A 12767-nucleotide genomic window follows, 5' to 3' on the forward strand; every position below is an offset into this window, starting at 1 on the left:
GCTTTTAGGCATCTTAGTGCTTTAGTTAGACACGAAAAGACCCAGGACCCATTCGGCGGAAGAGTGGACTTTTGCCGCCGCCCCCGGCCCTTCTCCTGCAGAGCACCAGCGTCAAAGGAGAGAAGACGCAAGCTGGGGTTTTAAGGACCCAAATTATTGGGTGAAAATCAAAAGATACTCTCCTTCCAGGTGGCGATTTTCCTGGTGGGTTCACGGCCAGGATGGGGTAAGAGAAAACACTAAGTGGGCTTTTGCCATCCCACGTTAACCCCCTCCTCTAAGCAGTGGGACCACAAAGCTAGCTGGGCGACTTGGGCCTGGGGTGCCGCCAAGGCCAAAGCATCTTCCGGAAGGAGGGAAATAGAGAAGCTGCGGACGGAGCCCACCGATGGCTCTAAGTGACCGGGAAGTGATAACAATGCGCCCACCTTCCATATGAAAGAACCTTGGAGTCTCGCTCTCCGGGGATTCTTTCTTTGGAGCTGCACCGCCAACCTGCGGGGAGGGGGGGGGTGGCTGAGACGCAGGAGACGATCAGCCACAAGGGGAAACTCAGGGCGATTAGAAGAAAGGAGCCCCCCCCCACACACACACACACACCTTCCTCCTGCTGACACCCTAGTGCCGGTTTACAGCTGTGAACTTAGTTTGGAGTCCTCCGGGGCACGAGATTCCCAGCTCCGCGACCGCACAGGCCCTCTGCCTGTTAGCCTCCGTACACCCGGTGCCCGCCGGCATATGTAGCGTGAAGGAGCCGCCTCTGCCCCGGCTTCGTGTATGTCTAAGCAGGGCTTCTTCCTCTGCCCCCACCCCTTCCCAGCCTGCCCACCTGGGGCACTTTCTACCAGTCCCTTGTGCCGGGCACCAGCCTTTCCAAACCGTGCCCTGAGGGCACACACTCCTCAGCGCCCGCCGTCAGGGCGAGAGTGGGTTAGGGCGCGTGGTGCCTTCGAGCCTTGAGTCAACCCGTTCCTTTAGGCAGGAAGGGCAGGTCTCTTCTCCCAAACCGGGAAACGGTGGGCAGTCGTGTGTGATTCTGACGAAACTCTGTAGAGGCGCTTCCACAATGGCCAAATTTTCTAGACTTACCCCAGCAAAACACCCCCAAGGTTTTATTGATATTTCCTTTTTCATGTACAAGTTTTGCTCATACGACTCTACTTATATAAATTCTGATATTTGAAAGGGCAGGCGGGAGTCACTGTACGGGTTGGGCCAGGCTGGGAACCGTGGCTGGGGATCCGAGAGGAGAGCAACCGGGCCGAGACGGCCTCGGGCGGGCAGGTCCCGGGCGCGGGCCAGGGGCACAAAGAGCCTGCCGGCTGCTGGCTCGCTACTGCCTGGAACGCAGTTCCGCCCCGCAGACCCGGGGCTCGAGCAGAAACTTCGTGCTGGGGTGAAACAAACCCACGCCCGGGCCTCGCTGGGGCGGAGCGCGTTCCCTCGGGGACCTGGCGACAAGGCCGCTGGTCACGTCCCCCTATCTCCCGCAGCCCGTGCTCCGCACGCCCACTGTTGGGGCGCAGCTGCCAGGCTGGTCTATTTGTTTGTTTGTTGTTTACAGCAGTCCTTGAGCGCGCGCTTGGCAGCATCCTGTGGGGCGGGGGGAACGGGGGTCGGTGGGGCGCAGCCAGAATTTCCTTCCAGGGAGCGCGTGAGGGGCATTCTCAACAGAAAACCAGACCCAGAGAATAGTGACCAAACCTCCTCGGATTACTCTCCACTGGCTCCTCCCTCGCTCCCCCCACCTCCAGATTTGCATAAAAAAGGCCAAGAAAACGCTGGCCGGGCCCCAGCAGTGGCTCACTCTGTTCCCCCGGGACTGAGTCCTCTGGAGCTGCGCGCGGACTTGCTGCGCGGAGCCGAACGCACAGCACCTCGCCGCCACAGTCCGCGCGCCCGGCGTCCCGGCGTTCCCACCGCCCGCTTCCCAGGCCCCGAGCCGCGCCGAGCGCAACGAGCGGGCCGGAAAGAGCTCCCGGCCCCAGCCGTCTCGCGCTTCCCCGCCTTGGCTCCCTCCGCCCCACCGGGGGTCGCGCGCCCACGATGCCGCAGGGTCCCGGGTCGCTGCTGCTGCTCGTCCTCGCCTCGCACTGCTGCTTGGGCTTCGCGCGCGGGCTCTTCTTCGGCCAGCCTGACTTCTCCTACAAGCGCAGCAACTGTAAGCCCATCCCGGCCAACCTGCAGCTGTGCCACGGCATAGAGTACCAGAACATGCGGCTGCCCAACCTGCTGGGCCACGAGACCATGAAGGAGGTGCTGGAGCAGGCGGGCGCCTGGATCCCGCTGGTCATGAAGCAGTGCCACCCGGACACCAAGAAGTTCCTCTGCTCGCTCTTCGCCCCCGTCTGCCTCGATGACCTGGACGAAACCATCCAGCCGTGCCACTCGCTCTGCGTGCAGGTGAAGGACCGCTGCGCTCCGGTCATGTCCGCTTTCGGCTTCCCCTGGCCCGACATGCTTGAGTGCGACCGTTTCCCCCAGGACAATGACCTCTGCATCCCCCTCGCTAGCAGCGACCACCTCCTGCCGGCCACCGAGGAAGGTAAGCCCTCCTCCTTATTACACCCCCCCCACCAGCTCCGCTAAGACTTTCCGGGGGTGTTCTTGCGGCCCCCGCCCCCCATCCCGATGCTTCCCCGCCGGGGGTGCCAGTCCCGGGCAGGGCAGACGCTCTCCTTGCCCTGGTGTGTCATCGTGACAAATCTGAGATACCCCACCGCCCAAACACACACCCAAGTCTCTCATTCCCTTCCCGAGTTGTACCAGTTGCTCTTTCTTAGGGACAGTTTAAAAGGGGGGTGGGGGGAGAAAACGTAGAACTGGAAGAGATCTTTCCCATGTAGATATATGTACAATTCTTTGTGAAGATGCTAGCACGGGGGCCGCAATTGAGAGTGTTGGAAGTGGTCCTGCTAGGAGGAGTTGGCGGTGAGCACCCTGGCCAGAGCACGCTGGCCTCAGCCTCACGCAGCACGTTCTTACCACTGGGCAGGATTCTAGGCACAGGGACATTCCCTACAGGCACGATCGCCAAAATGTGCAAACAGATAGTCTTTTAAGGCACTCTCTGTTCTTTGCCGATTTAGGCTTTGTAAATAAAAAGCAGGACTGGCTCATGCGTGTTGAAAATTGAGCATTGGTTGTTAACTGCCCAGAGGTCCAAGAAAGAGGGCACAAAGGGAATCTCCAGGAATCATTTTTCTATCACTAATCAGCTTTTATCTTAGGAGTGGTTTTAATTAACTGGAGAAAATCGTGCAAAAGAGAGTTTCCCAAGTTTTTTAGAAAATAGGGGGGGAGTTCCTGTGCAGAAACCATCAAAGCAATGAAAACCTCATGGGCGCTTGATAGTCTTCCTGAAAGGAAAACATATACAATGTGTCTGAGCTGATTTAGGTTCCCCCGCGATGGAAAGGGGGCTTCCTAATCCCTTTCAGGGCTCCACTAGCATCTCCCTTTCCATCTCTAATTGTTTTCCTACAGCCATCATTAGTTAAAGAAAATGCAAAGTTGCTTAGCAATCTTTCCTGGCAGGCACCGTGAGTTTGCACTCATCTTATTGGTTAGATTTATAATTTATTGCAAATGTTTGGCATATTTCAAACATTTGTCCAACATATACCACAGACCAACCAACACAGGTTAGTAACATTTTATATACACTCCTAGAGCTCCTAATCGGAAAAGTTTCATTTTGTTTGAGACAGAGGAGTTAAGGGCAGTTTTATGTGTGTTGCTTTTGTTTTTGTTTTTCACAGTCCCACCAACATTATATATTACATTTCTCGAAAAAGTCATTTCTCCCTTCAAAATAAAAGTTTACGTGTTTCAAAATCTGCTCTGCGCTTTTTCTTATTTGATAAATAACTTCTAAAATGAGTCATATAGTTCTTTTTTCCCTGCGAAAATGCAATTTCATATTAATGAAATTTCACCTAAATTTTAAAGACAGCATTAGTACATTTATAAGTGGGAGAAAATGAATGTTTTCTTTTTTCCCTTTTCCCAAGGAATCAGACTCTTTTAGAGGAGCCTTTAGCAGTGCTAGTGCACCTTCCTGGGTTTGGTCAGATTTTCACTGGCTTCAGGAGAAGCTTTGGGTTTTTGTTTGTTTGGATTTTGTTGTTGCTGTTGTTTTGTCTGTTTGTTTTCGAGAGTTTGAAACAGGCAAAGAGAGGCAAGAAGAATCTGCACCAGGGATGAAGATAACAGTGAAATAAATGCTGCTTAACTCAAGCACAAACTTGGCAGAAAGCACGAGGTGATACAGAACCATTTAGTGCAGGCTATAGTCATTAGCAAGATGTGCTTCCAAGGGGGAAGAACCCAGATGTGAGCCTTACAATGCTAGCCACCCCGCCCTGTCCAGACCTGAAAATATCTTGAAATGACTCCCCCGAGAGACAGGTCAGCTGAAGAGCCCAGCAGAGGCCAGGCTGCACCAGTGACCTGCAGCTGAGAAAGACGATCTTCTGGCCGTAGTTTGTGGTTGCTAGTTTTCCAAAATCCCTTAAGGGTCTTTTGGTGCTTTCTCCTCAGAGAGGCTTTGGGACTAACTTTTTCAGAGACCGAGTTTGTCCCAGGAGTGGGAGGAAGAGTGAAAAGCTGCAGCCTGTCTCAGTTACCTGTGGCTGCACCTGCACACTCCACCAGGGCGCCCTTTGCTTGGGGAGTCGTCATACATGAAACACAGCATGTGGGCATTTTTGCCTGTCAAAAAGATGGGAGGCATGGGAGACTCTCTTAGGAATGAGTGGTCCCTCTTTCACAAATGAGGCAGAAGCTGGGGTCTTACAGGACAATTGCTACTCTTGCCTGAATAAGCCCCTGTGAGTTGTTTACAAATGCCACCTGCTGTTTCGTTTTAAGCAAACTTACTAACTTTTCACATTTCTAGCTCCAAAGGTATGTGAAGCCTGCAAAAATAAAAACGAAGATGACAACGACATAATGGAAACTCTTTGTAAAAATGATTTTGGTAAGTAATACACCACCAACAACAGAAGCTTTATTGCCCAGTACAACTTAAAGGTACAATTCTTTAAGATGTTACTAGATAAAGTTTGGGTGACATATCATCACAGATCATCTTTCCTTGAGCTAATTATCTGCGTTATCCTAGCTTCCTCCCTATGTAACTGTCTTGTATCGAGTTGTATCCTTTTAGGTGAGAGTCATGGCTCTGTTAAGCAATAATCAAATAATGAGAGTTGTTCACATGAATTTCCGATGGCACATTTTTCATTTCACCATGGCTTTTTCTTGCCAACAAGCATAATCTCGGACCATGTTCTCTTCTAGTCACTTAACATGTGTCCCAGGGATGGGAACATGTAAATATTAGCCTCAGCAAAACAGATTCAAGGCATGGAGTTGGCCAAAAATTGAAATTTACTCCAGTGCCAAACAAATATTTTTACGTTATTCGTAACCCATGATGCTCTGCTTCCCATGTTCCACCATCAGTGAGTATATCCAAGGTACTGGTTAATAATATGTCGGGGAGAGTTTCCTTAAATTTAAAAAGAAGAAACAATAAAGCTAGGAGTTTACTTTGGTAAGATACATGCAAGGTGCCATGATGACAAGGTTCTGGAGGACAGTAAATGATGTGCGAGGTATGTTACCCAAGTTCCACGGCGTGCGGGTCATTCCCCTTAAGAAAGAACTATAAGAGGAAGGAGGGTTGGAGACTGTCCACCCAGAGCTCCAGCAGCACCTCATCTGTGTCCTCAGCCCTCCAAGGGGAGCAGAGGAGCCAGCTAGACACAGATCAGTGCTGTGTTGGGGGAGGAGTTGGGGGTGGCCAGGAACTTTGCTGAGACACCTGAGACATTCGTGTTTTCCTCCCATTCCAAGAGCAGGCACTTTTGGGTGTGTTTGAGGGGTTGGTATTTAAAAGTATTTACTCAGGCAGAAGGTTGAATTTACTGGTAAACAGATGTGGTCCCTGTTCTAGCAAACAATAACAAACTGTAACAGATCTGTATGAACACTTCTACATACTCAACTAAGTCCTGGAGACAGAGAAATCACTCCAGCGCCCACTGTGGAGGACTGCCCTCCCACCCTCTCCTTACAGCTTGCCAGCCCAGAAATCTCAGACCTGGCCAGGTCCCTGAAACTGGAAACAACCCAATCACTGCCCCTTACAACCCCAGGTCTCTTGCAGGAAGGGTCCTGGGCTTAACCTTAGCAGGTCCTGGGACAGCCGTAGCTATAGGAGAAGATTCAAACAGCTGAGGAAGGGGAAAGGAAGGAGGTAACTCTGAGTCCTAGCCAGTCCTTCCCCTCAGTGAGAGCCACAGATGGATGATACGGTTTCAAATGTCTATATTCTAATACATACAACTCTCAAAGTAGGAGAGGGCCAGACATGTTGGCAGCAGCAACCCTAAAGCTCCAGAGCCTTGCCCAAAACACGGTTCTTAGCTTCCATGCTACAGGATTTGATTAAGGACAAAATTTTTTAATATAATTTTAATAAAGTTTATATAAAAATGTATATAAAATATCATTTTCTTCTGGCAAGTTATGGCCTTTGCACTAGATTTAGTACAGATCACTCTCCTGACTTCCATGAAAAAGTTTAGTGGAGCTCCATAAAAGTTGAAATTAGAGCACACGTGCACACACACACATTACCTGCTTGCTTTGTGGCTTACCTTACAGAAGACCTCCTTCCTAAGAATGCTGTATCAAGACCTGGGCCAAAGAAATGTTTGTGTGTGTGTGTGTGTGTGTGTGTTCAACGTTCTCTCTCCTTAGAGGAGAGAGCCTTTCAAAACAACATGGAAATCATTACACTTAAGGTATCACACATGCAGATACCTCACAAGCTTTGTTTTCTATTTCTCCACATTCAATTTGTCCCAAAGGGGATAATGAACCTAAATTGTAGGGCGTGCATATTATACTGGTTTATAGGTGGTTCTCCACATCGCCTCTGTACTCTGGGGGAGTAATGACAGGGTAGAAGGAACAAGGGTAGAAATCTGAATCATCCATGAAAGCATGACACTCTCCCCACTGCACTTGGAGTACAGGGAGGATGGAGAAGACCTCCTTACTACAGTGGGGAAAGTACTGGTGAAGAAAGAATAGCCCAGAACTGCCTGCCTCTGTATGCAGCCTATTGTTGGAGCAGACAGTATCAACACCCCTGCCTCCTACCATGTGTGGCATCCCCGTTCACATCTTGCAGGGCAGGAAAAGTTATTTGAGGGTTTCATTTCCTCTATTTGGTCCCAGCTGAAAACCCAGGGAGGAAATGTCTGAAGTTTTCCCATGGCAAGCTCTTACAAAGTTGGTTATTTCATAGCTAGAGAAAGATGAGTAATAAATCTCCCCCCTTGTTAAAAGTGATGGTTCTTCTGATATTTGGAGCTCAAGAATGTCTAATTTGACCAGGCGAAATCTCACACATGCTCTGTCTGTGCTATGGATGAGGCTCCCAGGTAATATTACAATCACTTCTCCCACCATATACCTTCCCCACTCCCAGCCCTTAGGCAGAGGCCATAGGACCATGTGACATTGCCACGTGGCTTATCTCATGATAAACCCTGAGAACTCAGTACTAGAGCCCAGATGCATATCAGACAAATAATGGTTGGCCAAGTCCCAGTATCCTTGATTTACCTGGTTGAGCCTCAGTCATTTCCTGGTTGACTAGAAAAGCCATGCTTAGTCAAATTCTCCTTCTGAGAGAGAAGGAAAGAAAGAAAGAGGAAGAAATTTCCACAACAGTGATATACACACAAAAAACCTCTTCCTCTATTACTAATTTAAACAATACATTAAACTCCATCAGAGTCAGGAAGTCACACCTGCATGTCATCTCTATGGAACAATTGTTAATGTCACCAAGGGTCTGAAGACACATTACAGTGGGCATATTAATGCACCAACCAGGACAAGAAATTCGATACTATGCCTAAGAGATCACAGTGGTGTTACAGGAGGAGGTTTGGGGACCAGAGTGCTGAGAATTAGACTCAGCCAGGGCACAGCCTAACTGGGTGACCTCATGTTACGTCACTAAACTTCTCTGGATTTCAGATTCTTTGTGTACCAAGAAGAGATTTTAACTGGATGATCCCTTCCAACCTTAAAATTCTATCCTTTCCCTGCCTCATGGGGTCTTGAAATTTAATTCCAGCATGTATGTTTGTAGGGTTGTCTTTCCCAAAGCATACTGTTCATGACTATAAAATGTGTCTTTTATCATAAACCACTTACTTTTGGTCTTAGCATTCTAATGAGTCTACTTATCCATCTTGGAAACAGTACATATATGATCTGTAAACGCCTTGGCCTCGGACAGGCAAATGATAGCATATGAGGATGAGGTCTTCAGAAAAACACTTTTACAGCTAAACATGTTGTGCTCTTAAAAAGAGTCTTGGCTGTTTTTTCTGAGTTACTTTACCAAATCAAATGCAGCTGTAAGATCAATTCTCCTTCCTTGTAGTTTGTTCTTTAGAAAACAATGATTTTGTGACATAATTTCCTTACAGGTTTGTCCAAAAACCTCTCCGACGTAATAAATTGAGTTTAACGTTTACGGCCACAGAAGGATCGTGTTTCACCTAAGAGTCAGGCATTTCTTTTCATGCTGAAGTTTCCAATAGGGAAAGTCATTTGTCAAGGAGAGCACACACCACAGGCAGCCTACGTACAAACACAAGAACACAAGGGCAAGGAAGAAAAGTCAATTGAGTCCCCGCAAAGAGAGTTTTTAAAGGATGGCTGGTTTGAAACAAAGTGCCTGACAAACCCTTTGAGGCTTTAGAAATGGAGCCACCTGCTGCCCTCAGCTCCCAACCCCCTACCCGCAGCCCCTGACAGTCCCATCAGCCCTGGGAAGCTCTTCTTCCCTCTCCCAAGCCGAGTCACAAATATGCAGTGGGATGTGTTCCCTCCTTATCACTCTGTCATCTCTTGTCTTCGTAGCACTGAAAATAAAAGTGAAGGAGATCACCTACATCAACAGAGATACCAAAATCATCCTGGAGACCAAGAGCAAGACCATTTACAAGCTGAACGGTGTGTCCGAGAGGGACCTGAAGAAGTCGGTGCTGTGGCTCAAAGACAGCCTGCAGTGCACGTGCGAGGAGATGAATGACATCAATGCGCCCTACCTGGTCATGGGGCAGAAACTGGGCGGAGAGCTAGTCATCACCTCTGTGAAGCGGTGGCAGAAGGGGCAGAGAGAGTTCAAGCGCATCTCCCGCAGCATCCGCAAGCTGCAGTGCTAGTCCCGGGGCCATTCCCCGGGCTCTGCTGACCCTTTCCACTTCTGCTGTGGGACCTCAGCACTCATTTCCCAAGCACAGTCCCTGCAGCTCCAACCCCAGCCTGGAGCGGCTTTCCCCTGTCTTTTGCACGTTTGCACCCCTGGCATTTTCTGAGTTATAAGGCCCCAGGAGGCCTCAGGAACAAATAGTTGTTTTCACATAAAGGAAAAACCCACCCAAATCTTGTAGAAATCTTCCAACTAATAAAATCACGAAGATTTTTATGAAGTTTTAAAATAGCTCACTGAAAAGCTAGTTTTGAATACGTGCAACTGTGACTTGGGTTTTTTTTTTTTTTGGTTGTTTGATTTGGGTCAACCGAGTTTCACTTTCTGCTGAGGTTGCCATAATGTGCAAATAGCTTTACTTTCCTATGTGGCCCAAACTTTCACTTTTCTGTTGTGGGTCCAAAACCCAGTTGAGATAAAGCTGGCTGTTATCTCAACTTCTCTCTCAGCTCCAGCCTGACACTCAGCACCTAAGTCTTATAACGATTCACCTGTCATTTTACATCCCTGTTGGGAACTTACAACTCTAGCATGTATTGCATTTTGCATTTCCAGGTAGAGTACTTCCATTTATAAAAACCACATTAACCACCGTAGCATGAGTTCTTCAAATAAAGGGCAAGACAGACTGATGTTATGATTGACCCGAGTACTTTAAGCTTTGTTTAAAACATTTTTTTTACTTAATTTTGCAAATTAAACCATTGTAGCTTACCTGTAATATACATAGTAGTTGACCTGAAAAAGTTGTAAAAATACTGCTTTAACCAACACTGTAAATATTTCAGATAAACATTATATTCTTGTATATAAACTTTACCTCCTGCTTTACCAACTCCTGGTCTTGTGTCTTGTCTTCTTCGTGGGAGGAACTGGGAAGGGAGCTGAACAAGAGCTGTCACCTCCTTTGTCCTGAGGCCCAGCCTTCCCGCAGTTTGAAGTGCCCATTTCCTCTGTGACTCAGAAAGTGCATTTCCCCACACCTCCCATCACCCACTCCTGCCTCCCATCTCACTCAGGTTTTACCACTGCGGACCCTGCTGGGAGACGGGGATGGGCAGGCTATTGTCTGGTCTCAACAGTCCCGCGGCAGATCGTGGGGACACTAGTCTTGGTCTACGGTTCACAAGCTTGACAGTTGTGCTTTTCATTTCTGCAGATTTTTATAATGAAAAATAATCACCATTGCAAAAATGTTCATTCTTTCCCCACTTCAACTCAGCTAAACAGAGCCATGATTTGAAGAGTAGCCATTGGAAGGCAGAGGGTAGGGAGGGGATGGTGAAAAAACAGCATGAAGGTGAGAAGGGCATCCATCCACAAAGCTTCCATCCAAACGCTTCGTTGTTCTATTTTAGGAGCCTCCAGAGAAATTCTATTAAACACACGAGGAAACAGGCTCAGGGGGGTTAGGTGGCGTGAACCCACTGCCACAAGGTAGAGTCAGAGCTAAAACTCAGGCCTTTCAGATGACAAATTCTATCTTCTATTTAATCCAGGATGGATTATAGGAACAGGGTGGCACTCATCTATTCAACAAATACTCATTGGGCATCTGCTGCATGCCTGGCCCTGTTCTAAGTGCTGTGGACATGTACATCAGTCCTTGTTCTCATGGCATTTACATGAGAGGGTGAAAGAAAACAACCTCGATTACAATTATATATTTACAACTGATAAGTTACATGAAGTATAAGGACAGGTAATACATGAGAACAACAGAGTGTCCTCAGCAAATTTGAAATCTTTAGTGGTGTTCGTGTGAAGACTTTATCTGATAGCATTTTGTTGATTTAGTTTAAAAGTTTCCTGAACATACAGCCATGATCTCTCTACAGCGCTTCAGCTCTTCTAGCTCCAAAAGTCAATAGAGCCCTCTGCCTACCTGAGCTGCACAATTCCTTTCATCTTCCTCTGGATTACCTCCTGACTCTGCTTCTCACCAATTCCACAAACTCATGGCACAACCCTCTTCCTAAAAGGCACGCATGGACTGGAAGAGGGACACTCATGATCAAGACCATTACTCATTGTAAACATTTGAAACAGGAAGCTAGGAACCCTGGAAAAGGCGAGAGAGAGAGAGAGAGAGAGAGAGAGAGAGACAGAGACAGAGACAGAGACAGAGACAGAGACAGAGAGAGAGAGAGACAGAGACAGAGAGAGAGAGACAGAGAGAGAGAGAGAGAGAAGATAAAAGACAAAAGAAAGTAGACCAGGGATTTAGGAATTAGAAAGTGAAAATAGGTACAACACATGCAAAAGTAGTGGAAAGAAACAATTTGGAAGAAACTGACTTGTCTGAATGTCCCTTTTCCAATCAAAACAAAAGCCACCTGCCGGTGTTAAGGGATGCAAACTTTCCAGCTCTGGAGAGCTCGTTAATGCCAGACACAGTCTCCTTTGGTCGCTTTGTAAAGAAGTAGCAGAGGCATCACTCCCGTGCCTGCATCCTGCCTTATGGGTCTCTCTATGGACTTTCCAATCCCCACACACACATCTTGTTCCCATCTTTGGCAAGCCTATAAGCCAATGAGACATGTTTGGACAGAGCAGGTAGGTTTTTGTTCATTTTTCATTCTGTTTTATTGTTTTCTTTTGCATGATGATTCAAATATATATATATATGGCTCATTTTTGAAATAATCATGGCTGTATTCTTTTTCTTTTTTTCTTCTTTTGCAGTACGCAAGCCTCTCACTGTTGTGGCCTCTCCTGTTGCGGAGCACAGGCTCCGGACGCGCAGGCTCAGTGGCCATGGCTCACGGGCCCAGCCGCTCCGCGGCGTATGGGATCTTCCCAGATCGGGACACGAACCTGTGTCCCCTGCATCGGCGGGCGGACTCTCAACCACTGCGCCACCAGGGAAGCCCTCATGGCTGTATTCTTAATTAGTTTTTCAACTATTAGATTTCTTTCATAGGCAGATAAAAACACAAATGTTCACCCATTATTGTAAAAAGAAAGCAAGCCATCAGAAGACATTGGATTTCTGAGTTTCCTAAGATGATTCACGACCTGTTAATAAACTGCTAAAATGCCCCAAATAGGAGATCAGGAAAGTTTAGAGATATAAAAACTACACATCTACTACACATGTAACTCCTCTTCCCTTTCCTAAATAACCTGAGAAATGAGTTGTGTACAAGAACACATTTATAAGAATTTTGGGACAACATTTCCTAAGTGTTCAAAGGCTCTGTCTACGTGCACTGAAATTCATAGAGTTAAAAAAGATCCATTTTATCTAACAGCACCCGCCAGTCTTCATTCCCTATTCTGTCATCAAATGATAATTTGATTTTTTACCTTTCAAATATTGTTTACTACCAGGTTTTCAATGTTCTTGATGGCAGGAGGGGTCACCTTGGAAAGCAAGTCCAGGCATATGTATCCCGCATGCAGTCACTGCCTCTGGATTATGAAACAATGTGATTTTTGCCCATGAAACTTGTTG

General features: G+C 47.5%; 1 protein-coding gene across 1 annotated transcript; it reads left to right on the forward strand.

Moving 5' to 3' along the window:
* Window positions 1–1248: 1248 nt before the first annotated feature.
* On the forward strand, window positions 1249–10298 carry SFRP2 (secreted frizzled related protein 2). Its single transcript, XM_022599654.2, has 3 exons — window positions 1249–2545; window positions 4901–4981; window positions 8959–10298. Exons 1-3 carry the CDS (start codon window positions 2047–2049, stop codon window positions 9261–9263), a joined length of 885 nt encoding a protein of 294 aa, XP_022455362.1. The 5' UTR covers window positions 1249–2046; the 3' UTR covers window positions 9264–10298.
* The last annotated feature ends 2469 nt before the right edge of the window (window positions 10299–12767 follow it).

Source organism: Delphinapterus leucas, chromosome 5, assembly GCF_059928025.1.
Source record: "Delphinapterus leucas isolate spDelLeu-1000000601 "Yukka" chromosome 5, BTC_Dleu_Yukka2, whole genome shotgun sequence".
In the NCBI taxonomy this organism is placed as follows: Eukaryota; Metazoa; Chordata; class Mammalia; order Artiodactyla; family Monodontidae; genus Delphinapterus; species Delphinapterus leucas.